The sequence below is a fragment of the Pteropus medius genome, unplaced genomic scaffold (assembly GCF_902729225.1).
Source record: "Pteropus medius unplaced genomic scaffold, Ma_sr-lr_union100, whole genome shotgun sequence".
In the NCBI taxonomy this organism is placed as follows: Eukaryota; Metazoa; Chordata; class Mammalia; order Chiroptera; family Pteropodidae; genus Pteropus; species Pteropus medius.
The window spans coordinates 2,082,464-2,109,775 of record NW_024349799.1 but is presented as its reverse complement, the minus strand read 5'-3'; the positions used below and the strand labels follow the sequence as shown (position 1 = coordinate 2,109,775).

Here is a 27,312-nt window from a genome sequence, read left to right as displayed (position 1 = left end):
CAAATCAGGCCATGGCCTCCCACGCCACTTAGCAGAATGACTCTATTTACCAGTTAACTGCCCTGGACAAAAGGCTGCGAGTCCAGGAGTGAGGGCTCGAGTGCGTGTGGGGACGATGACCTACATATAAGGCACCTATACAGACTCCAATTTTTTAAATTTCAAGACGAGGTAGGTTCCTGAAACCTCTCCTGGCACACAAAACAGTAAGTTTTATTATGATCCTTTTATTTCTTCTGAAAACATTTGTGATGCTCATTCGATACAAACAACCTAACTCCAAGAAAGACCGGTGCTCAAATACAGGTTTTTCAGCTATCATTTTATACTTCAGTGAATTTGGATGGTCCACGGTACAATCCCTTCAACACTTCTCCACTCCATACATCATTTGTCTCTGCTTTAGTGAACACTGCCGTCTAACGATTCTGCTGCAATTAGCCTCTTTACTGATAAAAAGACCAATTCTGTGTCCACTAGTGTCTCTTACTGAATTCAGTTCTGCTTGAGATTGTCAAAGGTTCTGTTTATTAGTTGTTTACCTTAACAATGTATTTCAATTTCGATACTCTTCCATCTCCCACTGTAATCTGTAGCTTGGGACAAAATGGATACCTAGTAGGAACAGCCTACTAGTCAGCTTTCCCAAGACTATAACACTATGAGAGAACTGCTGATGGTTTGACAAAGAGACCACCAGGTTACTAAAGAATTAGATAACTCTGGAGGCAGGAAACTAGAAAATCCCATTGATGAAAAGGTATTTTAATCTGGCACAAAATGTTTCTTTGTGATAACAGCAGAATCTTTTGACATCACACAACTTAGTGAAACAGGAGAACAATCTTTAAAGTCAAAACATCCATCAAATTATAAACCATACACATAGCACCGATATTGACTGTATACTGCCTAAGATGCACGTGCCCACGGAGAAGAACAGAATTGTTTGGGGTGTTTGCAATGATATTCCATTCCAGGAACTCATAATTTTGAAGTGAACATTTTTGTGGCAGATGCTTTTCCTGAAAAACACTGTATCATCCAATAAATATTTGACTAACATCCATTTTGTGCTTTTGGGTGACGTTAACTGACTTCTTTCTGAGACCTAATAAGAAACAAGAAAGCTTCTTATTTATTTTAGAGCGGGATTCATCACAGCAAGCCTCGAAACTGTCATAAAACTTTTAAAGCAGAAAACATGCTGATGTATCAGTGATAGGCTTCAAATATTAAAGACTTCAAACGCCCCAAGCACTTCTTCTCTGTACAACATTGATGAATATATATATCTTTGCTATATAATTTTAAAACATGGAATAGTTTTCCTTTTCTCTTTGCTATATATAATATATGTCTTCCAAAATACATTGTCAGTATTTATATCTGAAAAATACTGTACAAAAAAGAACTTCCTATAATTACTCTGTATAAACATTAAACAATTTAATAATCTCTCCTTTTGGTCAATAGTAAACATTTAAATTGATTGGATTAACCGCAGTCTGTGACAATGCCATCCCCCTTCTGAGATACACCAGTGTCTTTTACATTCATTTTCAGAAGTCCACTTTATAAAAGCACATCCGTTCAAAAGCAAACAGAGAATAAGAAACACGAGCTCCAGAATTATTAATTTATGAAGCATTCAAAAATGACACCACTAGGAAAAAAGGTCTCACAAAACATCAACTCATTAACTTAATCAACTGATTTTTAAAAACAGCAAGGTATAATTCACAAAAATATATATATTACAAAAAATGGGGCAAACTGAATCTTAAGTAATTGAATTGCTTTGAATATCAAGAGGGATATGGAAAAAGTTAACTAGAAAAATTGGGAGTGGGTTATAGGAGAGGGGAGAGAACAAACCAAATGTATCAATGTCAAAAGCTATTCCAAGACGCCTTTTTTTTGGCTGTATACTGATAAATTAACCCCTCCTTCTTAGACCTGGCATTTCCCTCCGCTTCCCTGTCCTGGGGATGTTCTGGCATGCTCGAATGCATTACTGTAATTTTTGTTTTTTTTTTTTTAAAGGATGAAATTCTTAGGTAGGGTAAATATCCTACGTCCACTAGTAATACTCAAGCAGCATGCTCTAGCGTACAATAGGATTATTGCTTTAGGTACAGACAGTGCAAAAACACACTCTGTGTTCTATAATAGTACTCTTACTTATCTGGGGTTGGTAGAATTAAAAGGAAACTTAGTCGATAGCAGTAAGTAAATACGGGATCTAATAAATCTAAACAGCACTTTAAATTTGAAGACGATCATCACCCAAACTGAAAGTATGAGGAAAGCAACCTATAACTGGATAGAGCTGCGGTGTAGTGCTAGGTAATTTTGTGCACCTTATTAGCACGGTTACTTACAGATTAAACAGAAACAAAAGCTTGTCGTCTTGAAAACTGAGATCTACCGTTTTACCAGGGCCCTTGTCAGTGACTCCAAGCAGAGGGTCCTGGAAGAGTGGGTAAGAGTGAACACGCAGCAACACCGAAACGGCAGGAGCAGGGGAGAAGGGAGGGTCAGGAAAACCCACGAGAGGGCTCCACAGTCCAGTAAAAACATGGCACCTTTCTTTTTCGGAACTAAAAGAGGGTGAGAGGGATATCTGAAAATAGCAAGTGCAAAGAAAGGGACGCGCGCGCGCGCGCGCGCACACCGCTGACCGCACACGGGAGCACAAGCGCAGGCGTGCGCGCACATACACACCGACACGCGGGGCGGTTGTGCCGGTGCCTCTGGTAAAGTGCTGATGTCAGGAAGGTTGGTTCGGGTGTGGTGCGATCAGACAGGAAACAAAGTGTCCATCTAGTCAAAGGCCAGCCCCTCCCCCCAAATGCCATCGTCCTACAGGGGCCCGTGCCTGGCCTCGTACTTGGCGAGTATGTTCTTGCACTTGCCCAGCTCCTTCCGCAGGTCGGCCACCTCCTGGCGGAGGGCCGAGTTCTCCTTCTCCAGGAACGAAGCCCGGATGGCGATCTGGTTCTCCTTCAGGCGCCGGGCGTCGCGCGAGCGCTTCGCTGCCATGTTGTTCTTTCTGCGCCTTGCCCAGTACTTGTCATCCTGCTCATTAGTTACAGAAGGAAAAAGAAACAAGATATTAGATTTCAGCAGAGCGCAGTGTCAGCCAGGGGCACCGGCAGGCCTCCGGGTTGTGCCGAGGCACCAGCCCCGGGTGGCTTAACGTGCGCCTCCTCCCTTGACAGTCTGCGGGGCTGCGAGGAGGGTCCGTGGACCATGGCTTCCTTCTTGGGGCAGGGACCAACCTGCCACACACGCTCCTACGCTCTTTGCCCAGCAGGGTATGTGTCCCACGAGGAGAGATCCATCGGAGGCAGAGTGAAAGCAAGCAGCTCACCGCACGCCCTAAATCACATTCCGAATTTCTCTACTCTTTTTGTTGAAAAATTTTATTTTATGAACCCTTCTCTTCCATGGGCACTCATGTGCTTTTTGGTGTAAGTTAATACCATATTGTTAGAAGGAAACCTGGTAATATCTATCGACTATTGAAATGCACATACCATTGATCTAGCAAGTCCACTTCTAGGATCTCATCCTATAGGCATCTTCATGTTTGTGCCCACAGACACGGGCATTGAAAAAAAGGGGAAACAATAATTATCAATAGGAGATTGAAACTGCATTATGATGGAGAATACTCTGCAGCTGTTAATGACCCAGCCGAACCAGAAAGATATCCATGATATACCGCTACGTGGGCAGAAACAGTGGTGATCTGCAGATAAATATGTATGGCCTCGCCCCCCTTTGGTTAAAAAAATCATAATATCATGTATTCGTAGAAAGAAGCCCAGGAGAATTTATGCCAAGCTAAGTATGAGTGGTGCCTTCAGAAGGGGAATTAGAGGAGGGTGGCCAAGGAGAGAGGTAGGACCTTTCACCCTTTATTTTATATCCTTAACTATTAGAATGTTACGTAATGGGCATGTACACTTTGGTAATTCAAAACAGAAAGTAAAAAATAGACTTCTACCTGCCACTGATCAATACACTCATATTGATGGTAGCATTTAAACCACCTACTGTAATTTCCTGTTTAACTGTTCTCTAGGCCTTAATTAGCCTGAGTAATGTTTGTTTAACTATAGTCAACAAGAAAGCAATCCTTTCCCCCCACTGCTGCTCCCCCTGACAAAAGAAGGGAGAACCTTCCAAGGAAGACTAAGAAATGCAAACCTTCTTCTACACCCTCCTAATTGATTTATGGTGCCACCTGGTGCATGTTGTCGCCCCTCCTGTTTTTTTATTTAACAACTTGCAACAGCAAATCCCTTAATCCTAGCAAGCCAAATACCTGCGGTGACATGCCGCCCAGAATAAGTGGGTGAGGCCAGTTCAGTCCTCCCCCAGGATTCCAAGGGGGCAGTTAGCACTGGAGGAGGTCATACGGGTTGGGGTCAAGGCTGCAAGCCAGGTCCAAGGTCAGTGGTCCACCCCCATATCTGCCCATAACCTTCGGCAGACAGGTGCCCTGCACAAAGACAGAAAGCGTGAGACGGGAAGCGTGTCTGCTGCTCACGAGCTGGGACTGTTATTTATAAAGCGCTTTCAGCTTTCTGTACGTTTCACAATAATATATAACAAAGTGAAAAAAAATGATCTTTATAATAGCGGGTACTGGAATTCTTCTTAGAGCAAGCCTGGGGCAGGTGTGCAATGGCGGTTGGTGGGGTTTGTTGTTTGTGCTTCCGAAAGGGAGCTACGGGAAGGGGAGAGAGGCTAGGTAGCTGGACGAGAGCAGCCGGGAGACGCCAGGGGAATGAAAGATTTCACAGGGGTGTATGGGCCCCAAGGGTTATTAACAACAGTGAAGGAGGCCTCGGTTCTGATGGAAGTTGTGTTACTTTGATGTAGCTCCAATCCCGCCTCCTTGGTAGTGCCAGTACATCTACGTGCTTGTCAACGTTCCTGGCAGTGTGGTTTCCAAGATCACGCGGAAGAGGGGCTGACTTAGGGTGTATCAGAACCTGCGCTGAGGGGGACGGGAGCTGGAGAGGTGAAGGGGTACAAGAGAACAAGTCCCTGGGAAACTGTAGAAGCTGTGTGCGTGGCAGGGAGACGGATGGGGACAGACCGCCACAGGCCATGGCCTTGGTGGTTGGCGACCAGGTCTTAAGGACCAGGAAGTCAGTCACCAGCTGGTGACCTCAGGGTAACAACCACTTTTCTGTCTCTCAGCTTTTCTCACTTCTCAGGTGTTTTCGTTTCCTAGCCTGACCTGTCCACACATGCAGGTTAGTTAGGAAAGGTGTGGGATGGGGGCCACCTTAGGTGGGGATCGGGGAGGAGCTGGGAACAGGAATGGAGCAGAAGACACAGAAGGCAGGAATGATGGAAGGAGGACCGTCCTGGCCGAGAAAAACTGGCTTGATGCCCTTTGTTGTCACAGAATGGCTAGGGGGAGGGGAAAGCAGGATACTGAGTGGGGCTGACAAATTTGGCACTACATCCCTGCCCCCTTCTCTGACTCGCAGGTGCAGATGCCATCTGGCTGCCCAGTTACCCCCCCGCCCAGCAAGGGTCCCCTCAGTGCAGTCCCATCACCTTTCCGAGGGCCTCATGTTTGATGCTTCCTCCCCACAGCAGCCCTCTCCTGACAGGTCAATATCCCTTTTTCTCACCAGACTGGAAGCTCCTGGAAGGTAGGAACAGTGTCGGTACTGGCTCACCTTGCGATCCCCAGCCCCTGATACAGGGCTTGGAACACGGCAGCATTTAAAAAATATTTATCAAGTGATTGATTGGACGTTGAAAAGTAATTAAACTGATTCTCAGCTAGGAATCCCAGTATGCCACTCCTTAATTTTCCCAGGGGATGCGTGCTAACTCAAACGATTGGCTCAAGGGAGGAAGTTCAGTTAGCTGTGGAGAAGCCCATTTATCAGTGGGGGCCGTTTCACTCAGTTGGTTTGCCCATTCAATGCTGGGGCCCACAAACACCTCTGCCACCCGCCCCAGCTCAGTCCTTCTGCAAGGAGAAATATGTTACAGCTCTGCCTCTTGCTTCACATGAGTTCATGGCCTGTGGCCTGAGGCTTCACCCACAACTGAAGAAATCCAAGGACAAATGGCGGGAGAATGTTCCTGCCTACTCCCGACCTGCCGTGTGAAAAGGTCAGGCCTGGCCACGACAGTAGTAACATGCATAATTCCAGCACAGACATTTTTCAGGTGGCCTCTTTGTTGCCAAGGTTACCTGAGTTATTAAGTAAGCTTGCTCTCCGCTTTGAACTTATAAATTTGGAGACCCTGTGAAGGTCTGGCTGGAAGTTATAACTATTACTCATCAGCACCCTTTCAACCTATTCTCCATTCAAAAGGAAATCCATGCTGTATGTGCTCCTCAGTTTAGTACAGAGGCGAGTTCTCAAATCCACACAGAACTGGACGGCTAAGAACACAAGATCAGGAAAACGGCCCCGCTGAAAGCTGATACCTAATCGCCCAGGACCCAATCTCATGGCGCCCCCTGCATGCCCAGTCTTAGGCTAAATATCAACACCCTGACTAGTTTAGATTTTCTGGTGGTTTATTCTGCACTTTCCTCTTTTGATTCTCAGGGTGACAGCTACTGGTTTGTCACCCGTGAGCCCCTGTTGTAGCCCTTTGGAAGGGCCAACATGCTGCAATGACCTTGCTGGAAGCTATAAGACTTGGGGACTAGGCTAGGCCTTACTGTACCTAGCAGTGTTCACCTTCTTTCACCTTTCTGCTTCTCCGTTTCTTCCACTGCAAAATGATAACTTGGTCTAATGAATCTCTGAGGTCCCTTTCGGCCCTGACATTTGACAATTCTGCATCACTCAAGATAATCACAGGTATGTGGATGACAGCAGTGATTTAAATCTGCCAGGTACGTTTGCTCTTTCTAGATGCGAAAAACTGAGGCAACTGGTCTCAATCGGCTCCAGGACAATGTCTCAAAGATCCGTTTTCTCGGCCTAGGAATGACTTTCTATTTAAACCATATTTAGGTTTAAGAAATGTGGTTCAGGAATTAGAAAAGGGCTACTCATGCCTGGTTCCAGTGCCTTGAATGTATATAATCAAATCTCCATTGTCCATAAGACTGAAAGAAGCATAAACACAGAACATTCTAAGCAACCGCTAAACAAAAGTGGTTCTCATCTGGTATTAGTGGACATCATTTAGGAAAGAATTCCCTTTCCAAAGTTTCATAAATGTGTCAAAATAGTTTAAAGTTATACCTGACTTCCTAAGGGAAATCTATGTTCCTTTATAAAGAAAGTAACCCTTCAACACAAGAGAAAAAAACAACAACCTGGAATTAACCTTTTGTTGAGACATTCGAGTGATCATTACTTGAGCTACACAGAGTGAACACTGCACATAAATAGTATCAGGGAACCCACCAGCTTCCTTAACAAAATCCCACTGTGGTCATCCAAGGGTGACAATGTAGAGAGAGGTCCTGTCTCCAGCTGTTATTCCCTGAGGCCTTCAGGGAAAAGGCAGCAATTGACTATCAATAAATCCCCCAAAGAAAGGGACCCCTTGGAAGGCTGTGAGGTCGAGATGCCCTTCCCAGGTAATTTTCTTTCTCTTTCCAACCCTGAAAGATTTTGGTTTGATTTTATTAGACCGTCCTGGGTTTCCTTGCAGATAGTAGGGTGTTTGCCTCCTTCATGGGCTGCAAATCACTCTAACATTTTATTGCTTCTCCTTATTTCTGTGTATTATCAGGACATGAAAGGCATGTTTCAGAAGACACCCATTAGAAGAAGCAACTTGCCTGGAGCCACACTCCAAGAAACAGGATCAAGGATCACGGAGTCTTTCGTTCACTAGTTTGTGTGATCTTCCTGGGGCCACCCTTTTAATTTGCCTCTTGATCTTCCCACTCTCTATCTTCCCAAAGCCTGATTACCAGTTCCAATTTACCTTCAGATCATCAGGGATGAAGACTTTGCGAGCTTTCTTAATCATGGGTTGCGGTTTCAGTTCTTCCTCAGAGAACTTGCGTTTGCGAGGGTCAAACATTTCCTGACCAGGGATGCTGGAGAGGGCAAGATCTGCCGGGTCTGGCTCATACCCCACCGGGACCTGGATGGTGTCAGGATCAATGGGACTCGGTGTATTGCGGTTTGCTGGCAACAGCTGACCTGGAACAACATAGGAGTTTTAATTCACGAACACCCTAGGGAGACCCAGTAGACACTACTCGATGATGCTCCAGGATGAGTGGCAAGAGTCTTCAAGTTATTTTCTATCTGACCCTGGCACTGTTTATCTTATCCATCCTCACCATGTTCCTGAGAACACAGCAGACTGAGTATGACTTTACTGGTGTCTGATCAGACACGACAAAGACCCACACCCATGTATTCACGAACTAAGCTAAAAACTACCTGCATTCATTCTTTTCTACAACACATTCATGGAGCACCAACTACGTGCCAGGCACTCTGCAAGGTGCAATGGGTAGAAATACATGATTTTAACCTTTAAGATGTTTTCCAGGCTGGTCAGGGAATCAGACCAACAACTAGCCAGTGAGGATATAGTAAAGGTGCTGGGATGGAAGTAAACCCAGCTTCTAGAGTGTGGGGGAACAGTACATAACGCAGAGGAGGTTAGGGAACATTTCCTAGAGATGACACTTGGTGTAGTTGTATCTTGAGACAAACGGTAATTACCAGGCACACATACAAGACAGAGGACTGCATTTTTTGAGGAGCCGCAGGTAGTCTGGGCGGCTGTAGCACTGAATCAGAGCACAAGATGGAGGGGAGAGGGGTGTACGTGTAAGAGATGTGGTCGGGAAGGTGGGCGGTGGAGATATGATAACAGACCCTGGGCGTCAGGGAAGGTTTCTGAGCGCTGAAGCAACAAGCAGAGCTGAAGTCTGGGGAAGGAGACCCAGGTGGTGTGGGTCTCACACACTGAAGGGGACAAGACTGGATGAGGGCGGTCAGCTCCCAGGCTGCTGTGATAACCCACGGACGCATGGAGACTGGCATTGGGGACAGGGGGAAGGGAGTCGGTTTAAAGAGATATTGAACAAATTCGAAAGGACATAATGGAGACAATCTAACTTCCACTTGAGAGTTCTACAGGCTAAACCACTGAAATGCACAAACGTCCATAGAACAACAGGTTTACTGCATTTTGTAATACGTCTACCTGGTGAAAGCGAACTTAATAACAAACCATGATGTTTAGGTAGGGAGCTCTGAATCTTGACTTCTAGTTTCATCTAAATTTTACAGTCACCCCTTTCACACCCAGGGGATAAATGAGCCGTCATGGCTCAGCTCCATGTGGCCCATCTCCTCTTTCTCACTGCCAATGGCTGGACAATATGTATATCCTGTAGGGTTCATTAAAACCTATCCTAGGTTGAAGCATGAAGTCGATGGCTCAAATTCTAGCTAAACTGTGAAACCACGCTCTTCTATTTTCTGGCAGGGCCTGGTGGGGAGCTTGCAAAATGAATGTTTTGGGTGACCTTTTATGTCCCCACTCTGCTTTGAGTTCTCTTTGTCTCTTGCTTGCCAAAGAGGAAGAGATGGGCCCCCGAGGCATTGGCAGAGGACAGAGATTTCTCATTAGCCAAGCTGCAGCTCAGCTCCAGCTTCTAGAGACTGCTGAGTTCTGTATCGGATGGTGTCAAGCTGGATTTGATCCTGTGCCTCTTGACATTGCCTCAGAAAATGAACCATATCTGAGTCAAACAGGGATTTTATTTTCTTTTTAGAAACTGTTTGAATTTAATAACAAAGCTAGCTACCCAATGCCCATCACCTCTCTCTACTCGACTTTCCCACCCCAACACACACCCACACACACACACACACACACACACACAGAGGCACATGCAGCTACTCTTTGGAAGTATCTTTTAATTAATATTCCCCAAATATAATTGCTCCAAGTTACTTCAAGTTCCTCCTTAGTACTTCAGTCTTCTGTTCATCATGCTACGTTAAAATGTTTTCCTTTACTGATTTACAAATGTTTTTAAGTTTCACACACACATACACACACACACACGCATGCGCGTGCAAGCGCTCGCCACCCTCCTCTACCAGACGTCATGGTCTTCCATGTTTTATCTATTTCAGCTCCACCCCACTCCACACTGTGGGAATTCAGCTTCTACAAGGAGTACTCTCACTTCGTGGTGGCCATCTATGACACTGGGCTCTGACATTCATTCACGGACGTTCTAAGGGTAACACTTCACATTTAGGCAGAGCCTTCCTTGGCATGCTTTCTCTCTGGCCTCTTCTTCCCATGGAAGTAGGTCACCCTACCTGCAGAATGGAGAAAATCTAGCTGGACCCCAGACGAGGTCAACGGTTTCTCCAGCGTCAACCTGCAAATGGCAAAAATCCCAAGAAACAGCCAGGTCTCCCTTCCCCGCAAAGCCACTGTCATGCCACCTTGTTGATCTACATTTTCTACTGATTAACTCCGCTGGATTCTTTTTTTTTTTTCCTCTTTACTTCAAAATGTCAAGTGTCACTGGGAAAAGAGAAGGAGGATCTTTACTGTTTTGTCCTACCGTTTGTGGATTTTCAAAATTTAGCATAAGAATTTTCAATTTAAGAATGTATCATTACATACTTTTGAAAAGTTACCAAAGATGTTCATTGCGAAATTTTAACAAATGCAGAAATGTATCAAGAAGTGGCCCTCTCCCCTGCCCCCAGTCCATCGTGCTGCTCTTCCCAGAGGTGACTGCCCTCAACTGCTAGTGTGAGCTTTTCAGATCTTTTTTTTTTTTACACATAAATGATTTAACTACCCATATATCTTGAATAAATTTTTCAATAGTCCATATATAATTTCTCATGTTAGTACAAATAAAAACACTTTGTTCTTTTTAAAGAGTGAGCAGTATGTACCTAATTATTCTCTGACAGATTTTTAGGTATGTGGGTATTTTTGTAGAAGAGATTCCTAGAAGTGAAACTGCTCATGCGAAAAGCATGTACATTTTATGTTTCTAAATTTACTGCTAAACTGTTATATCTATTTACACTTGCACCAACATTAATGAGAACTCATTTTATCACAATTAAATATTAATTTTTAAATGTCAGTCTGACATACACAACTATCACTGTTGTTTTAATTGGCATTTCCCTTGTTACCAGTGAGACTGGACATTTCGAATGTTTATTGGGTATTTATTCTTCTCCTGTTTACCACCCCTTCATAGTCTTTGCTCCCTTGTATACAGATTTTGTTCTTTATTCATTTGTAAGAATTCTTTGTAGACTACAGATGTAATCCTTTCGTTTGTTTTATCTAAAGAAAATATTTTCTCCCAGATTCTTTGTTTTTTAACTTTGCTTATAAAATTTCACACTATTGGTGAAATCTTACATTGTAATGTAGCGATGAAATCTTCTCCTTATGGCTTCTAACTTTCATACCTCCTCTACCTCCAAATTATATTACATACACACACATATAAACCAATGCATGTATATATACATATATGTATGTGTGTGTGTGTGTATATATATATATATATTACTCCATACTTTAATACAACTGTAATTGATTTACATTTTTAGAATTTTGAGTCACTTAGAATTTATTTTTGTATACAGTATAAGCAAAGGGCTTTCCAAATGTCTGAATATAATCATATCTGTAAGGTCTGATATTTGATAAGGCAAATTCTGCCCCCCCCCTTATTGTTCTTTTTAGAAAATTTTCTTATTCTTATTCTCTTGTAGATGAATTTCAGAATACATTTATTAAGTTGTAGTTAAAGTTATTATTGGGAATTTTGAATAAAGATTGCATGAAAGTCATAAGTTAATTTGGAGACAACTGACTATATGAAAAATATTGAGTATACCCATAGTATACTCTCCATTTTTATTTTTTGATCTTTTTCTTATATCTAGCAGTTAAGTCGTACAGTTTTCTTCATTTTAACTTTTCACGTTTTTTGCTAAATTTATCCCTTACAAGTTTTATAATAGTTGTTCCTAGTGTAAATTTCCCATTCGTTATACTTCTTAATTGGTTATTGCTGGCTTATAGGAAGCTACTGGTTTTAACATGCTGAGTTTTTATGCAGCCATTTTACTCTCTTATTACTTCTAACGGGTCTAACATTTCTAACTTCTCTTTGTTTTCTAGGTAAATAATCTTATCTTCTGCCACTAGAGACAGCTGTTGCTTCCTTTCAATGTTTATAATTCTTACTTAAAAAAAAATCTCAGTGCATTAGGTAGGCTCTGCAAAACAACGAGGAGCAAAAGGGATGAGACTAGAGATCCCTGCTTGTCCCAGAATTTTACAGAAAAAGCTTTTTAACACTTTATACCTTTAAGTATGAAGGTTTGTTCTAGAATCTCAGTAGGTACAGTTTGACAAGCTAAGGCAGTTTCAACACTCCCAGCCCTACTGCTGTTGTTTTGTTTTGTTTTGAACCAGAAATGATGCATTAAATTTCTTCAAATTCCTGTTAAGGAACTGTTGAGGTAATCGTGTGGTTTTCTCCTGTATTCGGTAAGTCTGAGCTTGGTATTTCTCCAAGGCTTTCTTGAAAGATCCAGGGTGGACAAGATCAATCCCATGATGTAGACTCTGAAGTCTATTGGCCTCTAAAAGTATCTCGATGAAAAGTCACTTCCAGGAGGGCTAAGGAGGATTTCTGGAGGAAAGGGTGGAACAAAGGATTTAAATCTGGAAAGAGATTAGAAGTTACCTTCAAACCCAAAGTTGGCCTTCACTTTTGTCACAGATTAGGCATAACTTGACTACTTGAAGATAGGATGTTTCTTATTCTTACATACTTAATAAAAATGTAGCATCTCATGTTCAGTTAGCTGATTATCTAGAAGTCATCAAAGAAGGGGAATAGCAGCAATCTGTGTCCTGTGCCCTTATCTCCTCTCAAGTCAATGTTTATTTAAGTTATGGCAGCATCAAAGTAATAAGTTATAGTTGTGTTTACTATTTAACCCTCAAGGCTAATTGCAACACCTCCAGCCTTTCTGATGAGATCCTCATTCAGGCAAGTAAATAAACAAAGCATTAGGTCTGCAGCAGCAATGTCAGAACAGATACCATTAGCCAGCTGATGAGCATTATTCTCTATAAAGGAAGGCTGAGAAAAGAGAAAGTGATTTGGTTTTGGCCAAAGTCTTCTCTATTAGAACGGATGGGTGAAATTCCTTCTGATTTAAAATTGGTCTCAGAGCTTGGTCTAAGATCTTCTTTTCCTCCCATAACCAGTTTGTGGTCTGTCTGCTTGTCATGACCTTCTGAGCCCAAGATGGTCATAATTTGAGCTTTTTTTACTCATTCTGCACCCACTGCTTTCAGAAGAAAACTCCCTATCTGGGCTCATAGCCTATTCACTACAAAACACCCCTGCTTCTAAGAATCCCTTACCTTATAGGGACCCAATTAACTTAGAAGACTGTGGGTACATTACAGAGCCAATAAAGAGTGCTAACACGATATTCAGAGATTAAATAAAAATCTTACAAGTACATCCCAAAGATATGGGCTTTCTGGACTCTGAGGCCGATTAGCCAATCTCTGTTCCGATGGCAGGCACCCATTATTTTGTCCGACAAACGCTCTGCAAAAGCAGCCATGTCTTAATGTCCAAAGCTCTCATCTACATATTCCCTGTTCCATGTGAATCTAGTTCTCCGCCCCTTGAATCTGAGCTGGCCTTGTAACTTACGTTGGCCAACAGAATGTGGGAGATATGAATGTCAGTTCTGAGGCTGGGCCTAAAGAGGCTTTGCATGTTTCTGCTTTTCTTCTCTAGCACTTCTGCTGTCACCGTAAACATGCTCAGTCTAGCCTGTTGTGGGGTGGGATGTGAAGGACACATGGAGCAGGCCAGTCTAGGTCAGCTTAAATCTAATGCTCCCTAGACGTGCGAGTCCAGCCAAGATCAGCAGAGCCACCTGAAAGACCTATAGCAATTTCAGATGAGTAAACAATAAACCCTTATCCGTGTGTGCTACTGAGTATTTGTGATGGTATGATAAACACTATCATGGCAACAGATGACTAATCAACAAGTTGAGCTATAGTGTATAAGAAGAGGCTCGTACAATAACATTAACATAATTAAAAGGGTTTTAAATGTGCAGGGTAGTGGTTAAGCTGTGCAGTGAGTCAGACTTGGGTTCAAATTCTGATTCTGCTATCTGTATTTTATAAACTTCGGTGTTTGTGAGTAAAGGACCAGAAAGAAATAGAAGCCATTTCTTAAGAAGGTCTGTTTTAAAGGACGGGGACGACTGGTAACTTTTTCCTTTTCTTTTCTTTTGTTGTTGTTGTTGTTGTTGTTGTTGTTGTTTCAATCTATCTGAGTTTCGATTTCTTCATCTGCAATTAGGGGTTACTATGCCTGCCTCATAGGGTTGAATGAAAAATGAATGAGAAAATTTATATAAAAATCAAGTGCTTGGCACCACAGGAAGTACTTAGAAAGTAATAAATGGCCTATATATAAACACAGATACAAAATATAGATACTATGATCACAGACACTATTAAAAAGTCAAATAAACAGACGACGCCCCTGTCCGAGCCAGCCAGCACGGCCTCTCCCTCGTCTACTGACACGCCTTCCTAACTGCTCTCCCTCATTCGTGTGCCGGCAATGCACTCTTCATGCAACCCCTGGAAGGTGTGCTAAAACTGCAAGGCTATGCAGGCCACTTCCCCACGTCAAAACCCTCCAAAGGTTTACCATGGCCCCATATGGTAACAACCTTCAACGCTCCTTCTCATCCAACAGGTGCTTCCTGTTCCTCACACATCCAAGCACGACCCCACCCAGGCCTCTGTACTTTGCAGTCTCTCTACGTACGACATTCTTCCCCTGCTCCCTGCCTGCCTGGTCCTTTTGCATCATCTAGACACCAGCTCAAATGCCATCTCTTCTAATCCTCGGACTTTCCTCTACCCCAGCTCTCTGCCTATCAAACCACCCCATTTCATGATGATATTTATCTCACTCAAAATTATTTTTTATTTGACTGACGTTTGTTGACCACCTCCCCTCACTCACATGTAAGCTCCATGGAATGGGGTCCTTGTCTTGTTTTCTGTGGCTTCCCCAGCTTCTAGATGGAGCCTGAATGGAGGGGACACTCAGCGCAAACTACTGAGTAACCAGAAATAAACACTCCCGGATATTAATGAGGATTATTTTGGGCAACAGGGACTATCTATCTATCTATCTATCTATCTATCTATCTATCTATCTATCTATCTATCTATCTATTATATTTTACAAATTGTCTATAATGAATATTATAGACATTTTTACTTTCCAAATCAGAAGAAAACAAATCATTATTTTTAAAAAAGTGGATTTTGCCTCACTTTGCACATAATACTCTTGGGGGTCATGATAAATGCTGCTGAGAGAAGACCTAGAAAGGAAGAACAGGAAGAAGACAAGGAGAAAGAGGAGACCAGAGAGAGAGGAAATGGGTAGAAGGAAGAAAAGGAAGCGAGAGGAAGAGGGATTAAAAAACAAAAGAAAGACTACAAGAATGAAAGAAAGAGGAAATGAAGGGAGGAGTGAGAAAAGAAGAAAGGAAATGTGGAAGGGAAGAAGGACAAAGAAAAGAGGAGGAAGAAAGAGAAAGAAAGAGGATGAGAAAGAAAAGGCTCAGCCAAAGATTAAATTAGGAGGTGTCCTTCTGGACCCCAGCGGCTGGGAATCTATCATGATCCTGGGAATCTGTCAAGTGTCCTGAGCCTTATACAGCTGATATGCTGACTTTAAGGCAATAATGAATCTCTCTCTCCCTCCCTCTCCCCTTCCCTCCTTCTCGCCCTCCCTCCTTTCCTCTCTCTCTCTCTCTCTCTCTCATTCATCCATTGTGCCAAATTCAGATAAGGTACCCAGTAAGTGCCGTCTGTGATTGAAGAACAAATACAATGAAAGGCCTAGTACAAAGATCGCTTTGATCTAAGCAGCTCTTTTCCATCACATCTCTCCAGTTAACAGGCTGTCAACAGAAACATGGGCAAAGCATAACGCCATCTAAAAATCATTGTGTGTAAACATTAGGGAGGGGGGTCTGCCTGTTCCCATTTACTGAGAGGGGGGAATGAAATGACATCCCGTGGACTGGCAAGCAGGCCCCCCCTAGCCAACTGAGTAATCAATATTAGTCATATTGATGGGTAACTGGGTAAAAGCCCTTGCTATGTGCCAGCCCCTTAGACATAGTACCTCATTTCATCCTTACAATAGCTGTATGAAGGTGGAATTATTAGCATCCTCATTTTCCAGATGTGGCAATAAAGGAATACGAATAGTTTAAGACGAGATCAGAAATGATGAATAATTTACCCAAGGTTGCCCAGCTCTAGTCGCTGAAACAAAGACTAACCTTGCAGTCCTCCTGACTCTAAAACCCAAGTCCTTAACCATGCCAAAACTCCGAGGGGAAGCGATGGGCTCCGTGCTGCCCATTTTATGGGTGAGGAAATGGTGTGGGTCAGAGAGGTGAAGCCGCCAGCATAAAATCACGCAGCTAGAAAGCTAGGAGGAAGTCTGGGTGGAGTTTAATCTCCAGTCCGCTTGATGCACAGTCTATGCTTTTTTTACACTTTATTTTCCCCTCAAAGGGGCAGGAGAGAAAGAAAAAGGAGGACCCTACAGGTCCCTCCTCTCTAGGTCAACATGTTCCTGAGCAGCAGATGGTCCCTCAAGGAGGTGGGAATAACCTCCCATTATGGACGAGAGCCCCTGGGAAGTTATGGGTAACCAGTAATCCATATCCTTTTCCTTTCTTTTCTTATTTCCTCCCCCACCTCCTCCATTACCTCAGTCCTCCTGCATGGTAGGCAGTGCCAAGGGCATGTCTGCATCTGACAATGCAACTACTGACCACAGGGTCGGGGCTCCTGTCAACACGACAGCTCACTCACTAGCCTCCTTAAAGAGCTTGTGGAGAGCCTGAGACCGGGCCAGGCCTCATTAGGAGAAGGGCACAGATTCCTGGCAGAGACGGTATCTAACATATTTTGTCATGTGGATATGAAGTTGGTTTCACAGGACATTTTATGGTGCAGACATGTTTTCTATCTATACCTTTAAATTATCAGTATGTCAATTAATGCTGGGTCTGGTCTCAGTAAAGAAAGGCAGTTGGAACTCTGCTCTGAGGCTCTGCTCTGGCCTTCATCCTCCTCTTTGACCTGTTCTGCATGGTTCATCAGAAAGTGTAGGCAGACTTGGACTTACTGTGGCTTTGCCCCTAAATAGCCCTGTGGCCCAGGGCCCGTCATTTCACCACTCCAAGTCTTGTTCCCTCACCTGTCGAGTGGGGAAATAATGCTCACTCATGGGGCTGCATGGGATGGGCGGTACGTGGGAGGAAGCCCCAGTGGGTGTGGGATCTGTACTTCCCTTCTCCATGCTCGTCTAGCTCCCTTTCCTCTACCTGTAGCCCAAGCAAAACCTGTGGGACATCACCACCTGCGACCTCGTGCCCAGGACAAACATTTGCTCTGGGATTGTGCTTCGGTACCCAAAACGGCTTGGACTTGATGCGGCAGCTCCTAACTTGGCAGGAGCTGGGGCTGGATTGACAAGGCCTCTTGTTCCAAGGGTGTTTATCATCACGCTTCTTGCCAATGGTGTCAGCAAGAAACCTACCTCCTTGAACTGACTGAGAGGTGAGACCAGGGGAACTCAGAACCACAGACTGTTAGAGTCAGTTAAATGGGGGTAGAACAGAAGTTCCAGCTAGAGGTCAGTGCCCATGTGGGCCCACTGGCTTTGTCACCATAGCCCTTGAGACACAGCACCCTATACGCCTCTCTCCTGTGCTGAGAGCCTCTCCCCATCGCTGTCACGGTACCTCAGGGTGCAGAGAAGTAACAGACTAGCCAGAAATGAACTCACAGTGTCTGAGACTATGGCCTGCATGAGGTATATTTCGGATCTTGCAACGATGGCCCCCTGAGCTGGGTACGGAGGGTCGTGAATGGGAAAGAGGAGGCACTAGCCTTCACACACACACACACACACACACACACACACACACACACACCCTTGCCCCCACTCCATCCCAAAGTCATGGGACTATAGTGGGAGAAGAGCAGGCCTCCTCTGTACCTGTAGGGAATGCATGGTGGGGCAAAGACCTGGGAAATGGAAGGTTAAGTCCCAGTGAACTGCCGACTGGCTCCAAGTCTTCAAATTGTTCTGTGATTCGGCTATCTTTCTGAAAGAGTAGAGGCCCAATCCCTCTCTAGGCTGTCATGGTGATGGTGGGTATAATAATGAACGACCATTTCAAGCCTTTATGCAGCTCCACAAACTGGAAGACAAGCAGCAAGAGACATTTGGAGAAAAAATAAAGACTGAAGTCCAACGTGTGTTCATCCCAGGCCCTCGTCAGAGCCCCCTACGGTGGGCATGCTGGTGATGCAGTCACCACCACAGAGCAACAGAGATGGAGGGACTCCTGCTTTCATTACACGCTGCACCTGGACCTATGTCGGCTGTGTGCTGCAAATCTACAGCCTCACTCCACCCTCTGACAACCCTGAGAAGTAGAGAGGGCCAATGGGCACATTTTACCTGTGGAGCAATCGAGCCACTAAGCAACTGACCTGGGTACCCATAGGATGGGGCTACCTTCTCATCAAGCAGAGAAACAAGCTCACCCATACCTGGAATCTATTTCCAGAGGCTCTTTCCATTTTTAATGACAACGTGCACCACTTGAATCAGCACCGCGTAGGCCCCTGGGGTCCTTTTAATTGTCTGAGTTGGTGAAAATGCGTAGGCCTAGTCATTTGAAACCTGCAGTTTTCAAAGTGCGGCATGGCGAGTTATTAAACTGACTACTCTCCTTTGGGCGATGTTAAATTTTTTGTTTGGATTTAGAGGAGAGAGTGAAGCAGGAGACTAGATAAGTGACATGCTCCTGACGTCCACTGTGAACCCAGGGACCAACTGCAAACAAACAGCCCACACTCTCCCTGCACACCACCCTTCCTCCTCTCCCCAACCCCCTGAACCAAGCCAAACAAACATAGGAAGAAAAACAGGATTGTTTTAAAGCCTGGGCTTCCGGGTGAACATGAATAGGATTCAGGTGTGTCTGTGGTCCTGCGGCTTCTCAAGGAGATCCACAAAAATTCTTTCCTGTGCTCGTCTCCAAGTTGCACACCCGTAAGTAAACATGCTTCTCCAAAGCCGGCTTGCCTTGGCTCCTGGCCAGCGCTCTGTCATTCTCTCACACCAAGGTTCACAGAGCGTCCTAACCAGCTCTGTGTGCTGCTGCCGTTGCTGCCTCCAGTCCCGCTGTCATCTCTAAGCCGGTGAGTTCAAGCCAACCTCATCCTCCAATCTCGCAGTGACCATCGGCCTCTCCTCTGGGTCTCCTCGTACCTGGGAACTATTTCTCCATTCTGTCAGGCTTGAAACATTAGTCACACACCTTTCACATGGGAGGGAGAAATGAGCCACAGATAAGAATCCGAACTCCGCATCAGTTCTGGGGGGCCCTCGAGAGATTCCCTGGATTCAGTTTGACTCCAACAGGATGAAAACCCGGGATGATAGCAAAAATTCATTTCATTTTAGCTCTAACACTGATTTTTTTGGAAGTTCAGTGGAGGTTGTCCTTTGTGGTTCAGATCCCTGTCATAGGCCAAGAGCAGGCCATCCACTAAGGGCTTAGATAATTGTAGTACCTTCCTAAATGGCCTCTCTGCCAACACAGCCACCAGGTTACTCTTCCTAGAGCATCTCTACTATGATTACAGGTAGCCGATGGCTTACCACTGCCTCCCAGTCCAAACTCTGTCTGGCAGTCAAGAACCTCCACTCTCCAGCATATTGCTCCCATCTTGTGTTCTCCGCTCAAGACGAGTTGGTCTGCCTTGTTCCCTGAACATTCTTTCTTCACATTCACTTCACCTCTACCAGTCCTACCATCCATCAAGGTCTAAGTCAAGCCCTCCTCCTGACTGTCCCAGTGTTGGTGACAGCGTCTAACATCCCTCACATTTAATATCTATATTATATTGTATTTAGCATATGCCAGCCTAACAGTTTTATCAGATCAAGCGACTCCATAGCTTTGAAGCAATTATTGATTCTCAAACTGGACCTGAAATCTTTTCAGGCAAAGGCCTTGCCAATGCCTTGCATAGAGGATGATCAACAAAGCCTCGTTGATTAAAACATTTCTTTCTTTAACAAACATTCATTGAGCACCTACTATCGACTAGGCTTTAAGAATATATAAATAAAACCCACCCCCTGGGGTCATACAGGCTGGAGGTAGATAGAATTAAGCAAACAGATAACTAGAGTACAGATGCTGAGAGCTATGAAGGAGCTTTGCCCAGAGAACCAAAGCTTGGAGTCCAGAGGCTGATCCCTAACCTGGATCCTTGAAGGCTATGCCGGGACATCAGGCAATGCGTCTCATAGGAAGTTGCCATCTTGGCGGATTCTTGAGATTGGCTAGATGGGTAAAGGGTAAGAGGTGATCAAGGCAGAGGGAACAGGATACGTGAAGGCATGAAGGTGTGAGAGACTCCACAGGCCAGTCAGGGAATTGAAAATAGGTAGTACAGCTGAAGCTCAGAGGACAAGGAGAGGGGCAGTAAGAGCTGAAATGAGACAGAGAAAGGCCTTAGATATTCAAGAGAATGGGAAGCAATTTAATGAGATGTTGCTGTGGCAACCAAGTGGAGTAAGTGTCAGAGGGGAGAACGGAAATGGTGAGTTTACCAAGGGCAGAGGACTGGGTAGACTCAAGAGTTATCAATGAGGTGAGCTCGATATGAGTCTTAGCCAACTTGACATGAGGGAAGGAGAAGGAGAGAGCGAGACAAACTTTTAGGTTTTTTGCCTTAGACAGCTGGAAAAGAGGAGGTAAAATTCACTGAAATCAGGAATAGGGTGGAGTAAGCATGTTCTGAGGAAAAGGCAGTGTCGTGTCTGATTGTGAATCTTTTGAACCTGCGGTACGTCTGGCCTCCAGAGAAAGAGGCTGGAGGATGTAGATTTCAGCTTTGTAAGCGAGTCTAGGCTCCAGAAGAGCAATCCTAACTAGAGATACAGATTTAGTAACCCCAAGGCCCCCCTAGATGAGAATACAGAGCAAAGCCCTGGGGAAACACTGATATTTTAGGGACCGTTAGAAGAAGAGCACTTCATGGAGTATATTTCAGAGAGACCAGAAAGATAGGACGCAAAGCAGTTCTCGAACAAGCTGGTGAAATGCGACTGACCAAAGAAATGGTTCTAATTATACTGTTAATCCCTCGTGGTCAGTCACTGCACCTCCTCATCAAGGACCTGCATTATTACCTCCGCTATTCGCTAAACAAATGAGAAACAATGATGAGATAGATTAAGTAGCTCACTCAAGGTCAAATAGTTGGAAGAGCACATTCAGTTAGGGCTAACTCCAAAGCCCTAACTTCCTTTCTGCACTTCTACCCTCCACCCACACATGCCCCCCAGCAAAATCAACGCCAAAGGCTAGTGTCCAACAATTTCCTTCAAGCAACACTCACCTGGACCCCACACATGGCAGGAATTCTTGGGGTCTTACATGCTTCTTGGGACGTCAGGTGTCTACTTTCCATTTTCTGTGGGAGTATTTTGTAGCGGGTATTTGCATGGGCATCTTGATATGTTGAACAACCTAGCCTAGTAGAGGTATTTCCTTTTGCTGTTTAGCGCACCAATACCTAAGTTCTCACAACACCTGTTTATATTTTTTATTCTTGGTCTGGCACCTGTATATTTTGGGGAGCACTGGCTATGGAAGTAGTGAAGATGGTAGAGAAAAGTATCTATAGAGATAACCCCGATCGCCTGCAGAGATGTCTGTAGCATAGGCTGTGTGAATAACATAGAATAGGGACATTCTCTCCTTATTAGTTAATGATAATTCTGAAAGGTTACTAAATAAGTGTTGCTAGGCAACAGAAGCCTGCCTAGTGGGGGTTTATGCTAAGTCAGAGATATAGATCCTGGGGGAAAATCAACTTAATTTCATGAAGTCAAGTGGCAACTAAACAAAATGGGCTTTTTGTCCCCAGAGTCTCATCTGGGGTGAGGTGAGCAATGTCCTAATACTGTAGCCTTTGCAGCCACTGCCAGGCACTTCTTGATATAAGTATTCATTTCACGAGTATAGCTATTGCCCAACTGGCATATACCTATGTGATGAGGCATCACAAGAGGTATTACACTATAAAGAAGTGACAGCTCGGTCATCAGTCATTTAGGCAGAGAAAAAGGGAAGACTAGAGAGCAACATATATGATTTACAGCGATCTATAATCTAAATTAATATTCAATGAGTGTGCATCTGAGTTTTACATTCAGATGCAAGCCATGACTTGGGAAAGACATACACTCAGGTTTTCTCAAATAAATTCAAGCCCCCTGTAGGAGAAAAACTGCCAAATAGCCACCGACTTAGACAAGGAGTAAAAATGAGAGAGACTTCTTAAATTGAATTCTTTTGCCACCACATTGCTGGGGGGAAAAAGGGGAATGTAGATAAATTTTCACACATATTTATAAACCAGCAGTAAGTTAGCCTATAGTCATACAGTTCCCTAACATATACTAGAATAATATTCTAGACTAGACAATTTCTTAGAAATGTGTCGTTTCAGAAAAATTGAAAATTTCCAGCTTGCACTAAGATTAGCCAAGCTACACCCATCTGGCTCCTGCCTAATGTTGTCTATGGAGAAATCCCACCACAGTCTGCAACTTTTCAGGGGACCAAGAATATTCCAACACCTCAGCAATCCTTTGTCATTCCATGTGTTGACAACCCCCCGTCCCAATCAGCTCAGATTTCAGGACACAAGACTCCTTAACGGAAGGCAGTTCTTACCTAATCGGGGGAGTGAGTTGGTTGGTTAGGAGACCAGCTGTAAAGATATGCCCGGCAAATGATAGCCGTGTGTGTGGGGTGGGGTGGGGTGGGGTAGGAGTCAGTTTCCTCAAAAAAGGAAAAGAAAGACATGCTGTGAGATGAAGACAAACGATCTTCAGACTGGTGGGAGATTTGCGGGGTGAAGGTGCCAGTCACATGGCTTCCTGATGCCACGGCGCTAGGGACACTGTACTTGGCAGCAGCTCTGCAGACAGAGACATACAGAAGAGGATGGCAAGGCATGGGCTCAAGGTAAAGGGTGAAAGAACTGAAGGTCAGTGAATGTTTTCTGAAAGAGGGTGTGAAGATAGTCAACAACCACCAGAGTAATTCCTTAAGATGCATATTTCTTAGAATAAGTTTTGTGGAGAAGAAGTGTCCATTTTTTTCTCTCTCTCAATCTATTAAGGCTAACTAAGCAAGGGGAAGGAGATGCTTTTAATTCCCAAAGCTGGCAAGCTATATATCAGCTGGGGACTTTTCATACTGAAAGAAGAGAAAGAGAATGAAAGAGAAAGCACTATTGACTTTTAACATCCACAAACTCCCCCTGCTTCTAATGGAATATAAGGCCACACCAAAAGGAATTAAATAATTCTTCCTTAAATGCCTATAAAAAGATGAAATGGATTATGACTAAATAAATACAGAAAAAATGAGAAAAGTATCAAACTGTACTTCTCTGGCTCTTGTGGCTTTAATCCTGCGCTATTTTTATAAATACAGATTCATTTAATGTTTATGTCTGTCTAAATAAAAGTTTCCAGTTAACAGGGACTTGAGAGGAAACGGGTGGTTCTATTTCTCCCAATCGACCACGTTAAGGGAAGTCTTGCTGTTTGGATTTGGAAGGATAAGACTACGGCATCACCACTGAGGACATCGTCTCTTAACTTTACCCTTCTTTCTGAGACCATAGTTCTCTACCCTGGTTAGGGGCCAGATCCACCTGCGGAGTTACTTTAAAAGACAGATGCTCATCACCCATTCCATGCCAATCAGAAGCTCTGAACATGGGGCTCTGTATTTTTGTTTTGCTTTGTTTCCATTGGAGTTTTTGTTTGTTTAATGGAAGAGGAAACAGCCTTCTCACACCCTTTTAGTGGGAGTGTGAAGTACTACAACTTTTGTAGAGCCCGCACACTTTGATCCAGCAATTACACATCCAGGAATTTAAACTGTAGAGATGCCATATAAATATACAAAGAACGGCATCCAAGGATGAAAATGAGCTAAAGGTAGTTATTAAATAAGTTGTGGTATATTCAAACCATAGGATTCCATTCAGCTGATAGGTCTAGATCTATATGCACTAATGTGGAACGATATCCAAAAGATATTAAAAAAGGCAAGGTGCATAACACTAAGTACAGTGTATATTCGTATATTTCCATATTCCCATACACACACTATATATGATCACTGTAAAATAAAGTCAGAACTGTACATTTTTATAAATATATGTCGCTTTTATAATATATATATTACATATATATAACATATATATATATGTATATATATATAAGCTATTGAACTATAAGCTATTGATCGTTAAATCTAGGAATGGGATATAGAAACCCAAGCTGTACACCTGTACAGTTCTGACTTTATTTTGACGATGACAATAATCATTTATTCCTAATTAAATATTTTTACAGATAATTAAAAAAAATCCACTTGAGATTCTCACGTGAGGCCAAGATTGAGAACCAGTGGTCTAGAGAGAATAGCCCCTGTGGATGCCAGTAGCTGATACACTGGAGTTTGTAAGGACACTCACCGCCCACACAGGAGGGGAGTATTCCTATCGTGTTATACCTCTAACGTGCCAGGAGGTGGCGTCCCAGAGGAAATCACCCAGCTCTCTTCAACCCAAACTTATCGCAACCGATTTTTCATTGACCCAAATCTTTTTGCTATTCTAAGAACTATTTTATTTATGCCCAAAGCATTCTTTGCCACTGCTTCTATAAAGGGAAGTTTGCACACATTTATGCCATACGATTTTTTTTTTTTTCATAGAAATCCATGGGGTCATTCAATATATTCTAATACAACACTGGGGAGATGTTTTCCTGAACGGAATTGGCAATGCTCGCTCAGACCTCCCCCTCCGTCTCTGCACTGTTTCCCTGCTGTCTTTGCTCCTGTTTACTCATGTCCTTATATTATTCCAGAGTCAATTCCACAAAGGCAGGTGGCAATCAGCCACGTGGGACATTTGTCCTTCTGAATCTATCTACACTTTTGGCCCAGAACAGGCAGTGTGAGGCCCAGGGCAGCCCAGGGCAAAGCCACGAGTTTTCCTGCCCTCCCACTAACGCTGATTTTCTGGAAGTGGGCGTGTTGCCATAGCAACTGTCAAATCACATCAATTATGCTGCCTCTAACCTCCCGACATCTTCTTTAAACGTACCACGGTTCAGACACGTGATTCGGCTGCCCTGGAAGTGCGGAGCCCCAGGCCCCCCTGTGCAGCAGTTTCCTACCTTCATTTGGGTGGGAGGGAGTCAGCCACTTCATGGATTAACCACCACATACATTCTTTTTATTCTTTTTTCTTATTTTTAAATTCCAGTCCCATGTCCCTTAACTCTACGATCTGAATTATTTCCTGTGCATCTTTAATTGAAATTAACTCCTAATATCAGTAAAGAAAAACTCAATGAGTCACTGAAATGTATCCTTATTGAGACAATTTTTGCTCATTCTTCAAGACACAATTCACAGATCTCTGATCTTCTCTCCACGCCATTCAGAGGCGACCATTCTTGCCTCTGAATTCTTGGTTCTACCTTGTACATATGCAATAACACTCCATTCACAATTATTTATCTATCTCTTTGCGATGCATAAGCTTCTCAAGTTCAAGGGATGACATCTTCCTTATCTCTGAATTCCCAACACCTGGTTCAGTGCCTGGTAAATAGCTGGCCCCCAGTACATGTCTGGTAAGAAAACAGAAAAATGAGCTCCAAAACAGATGTCTGTTTGCCTGTGGTTCTCCATTGTTTTATTATGCTATTAAATCACAAAGATAATGATGTGATGACTGAGTATCAGATCTGAAAGATCTAAACGATACACATAAAAATCCTTTTTTTCAAGGGAGACTACAGAAGCTTTGTTCCCTGAGACTTTTATACCATCCTCTTTTCTGTTCTTGTTTTTCAGATCCAAGAAGCACATCGAAAGGGAGGCTTCTCCATATGGGGAGAAGCAATGAAGCCCTGAAGAAGGAAGCCGTAACATTCCTTGAGTCCTCACCAGGCAGCCTGACATCTGGTCCACACTCAGGGAAAAGAGGCCACATCCTCACATGGAGATCTATTTTTGCATTCCGAACTGCTGATGCTTCACTCATACAACTTGCCTCACACACAGGAAGGGGAAGAGAGCTAATATTTACCAAGTGCCGGCTGCACGCCCTGGGCTGCTGCACAGACATAGCTCTCAAGAAGATATTCCTCCCATGCTTTGAATCTGCGAGGAGCTCTCACCAAGCATGTCTCTGAAAAGCACGTGGAGGTGAACACTGAGTGAACACCTCTGACTCCCTCCATTCATCCAACTGATGGCAAAATGCAGAGCTGATGCCTATGCATATACTCATGTGTGCTTCTTTGCAGGAACTTCTCAGAATGACTGAAGAGGGAAATCTATGCATGAACGACCAAGATTCTCTTGACTGTATATGTCTCCCTATTGCATTGGGAAGAATTAGCAAAGGGTGAGCACCAGGAAAATGAATTTTGTTCTCTTTGACTTATATGGACTGTGCTGTGGGCTTAGTACAGTGGCACTAAATGGCCCCAAGACTCTTCTAGACCGTCTCTAAATCTTCCTGGACTGCTGTGTTTATCACTGCACAGTGTTTCGCTTCTAAGATCCTATTGGAAGACACTATGGATTTGAGAGTCATACAAAACCATAGAATTTGTTTTTAAATTAAACATTTCATGATTTAAAAGCAAAGTCTCTGTTTTGGAAACCAGCCTCTCTGACCTCTAAAATCGGATTCCCCAGGACCTGGCTGAGGAGACCTTAGGGCCTCAGGACACAGATGTGCATCTGGATCAGCCTGATTTTAGTTGCTCCTTTTGTCTTCATTCCCCCCAGAGCTAGGTTCCTGGTACATATGTCACTGTGTCGAACCATCGACTCAGGTGTTCTGAGGTTCCAGGAGTTCTGCCATCTTCCACAAGGCAAAGTGCCTTCTACCGAGGAGCAGCGGGAGGTGGCGGCTCCGCCCATGGATTCTGGTGCCGGATTGTGTGGCTGCACGTTCCAGCCCTGCTGCCTCCTAACTGCTCCCTTCAGCATTTCAGCCAGTTCTCTGGCCTCATCTGTAAAA

The 27,312-nt window shown here is 43.9% G+C and overlaps 1 protein-coding gene across 3 annotated transcripts in view; it reads right to left on the bottom strand.

Moving 5' to 3' along the window:
• Positions 1–744: 744 nt before the first annotated feature.
• HLF (HLF transcription factor, PAR bZIP family member) overlaps positions 745–27,312 on the bottom strand; it is a 49,768-nt gene continuing 23,200 nt past the window's right edge. The window contains exons 3-4 of one of the 3 annotated variants that reach the window (XM_039885694.1): positions 7,945–8,165; positions 745–3,081 (exon numbers count right to left, since the gene is read on the bottom strand). In XM_039885694.1, coding sequence (XP_039741628.1) covers positions 2,866–3,081; positions 7,945–8,165 — 437 coding nt within the window. In that variant the 3' untranslated portion in view covers positions 745–2,865. Of the gene's footprint in view, positions 3,085–7,944; positions 8,166–24,525; positions 27,305–27,312 lie in introns of those variants that run through there. The other 2 variants (XM_039885693.1, XM_039885695.1) reach the window with 2 other exon arrangements.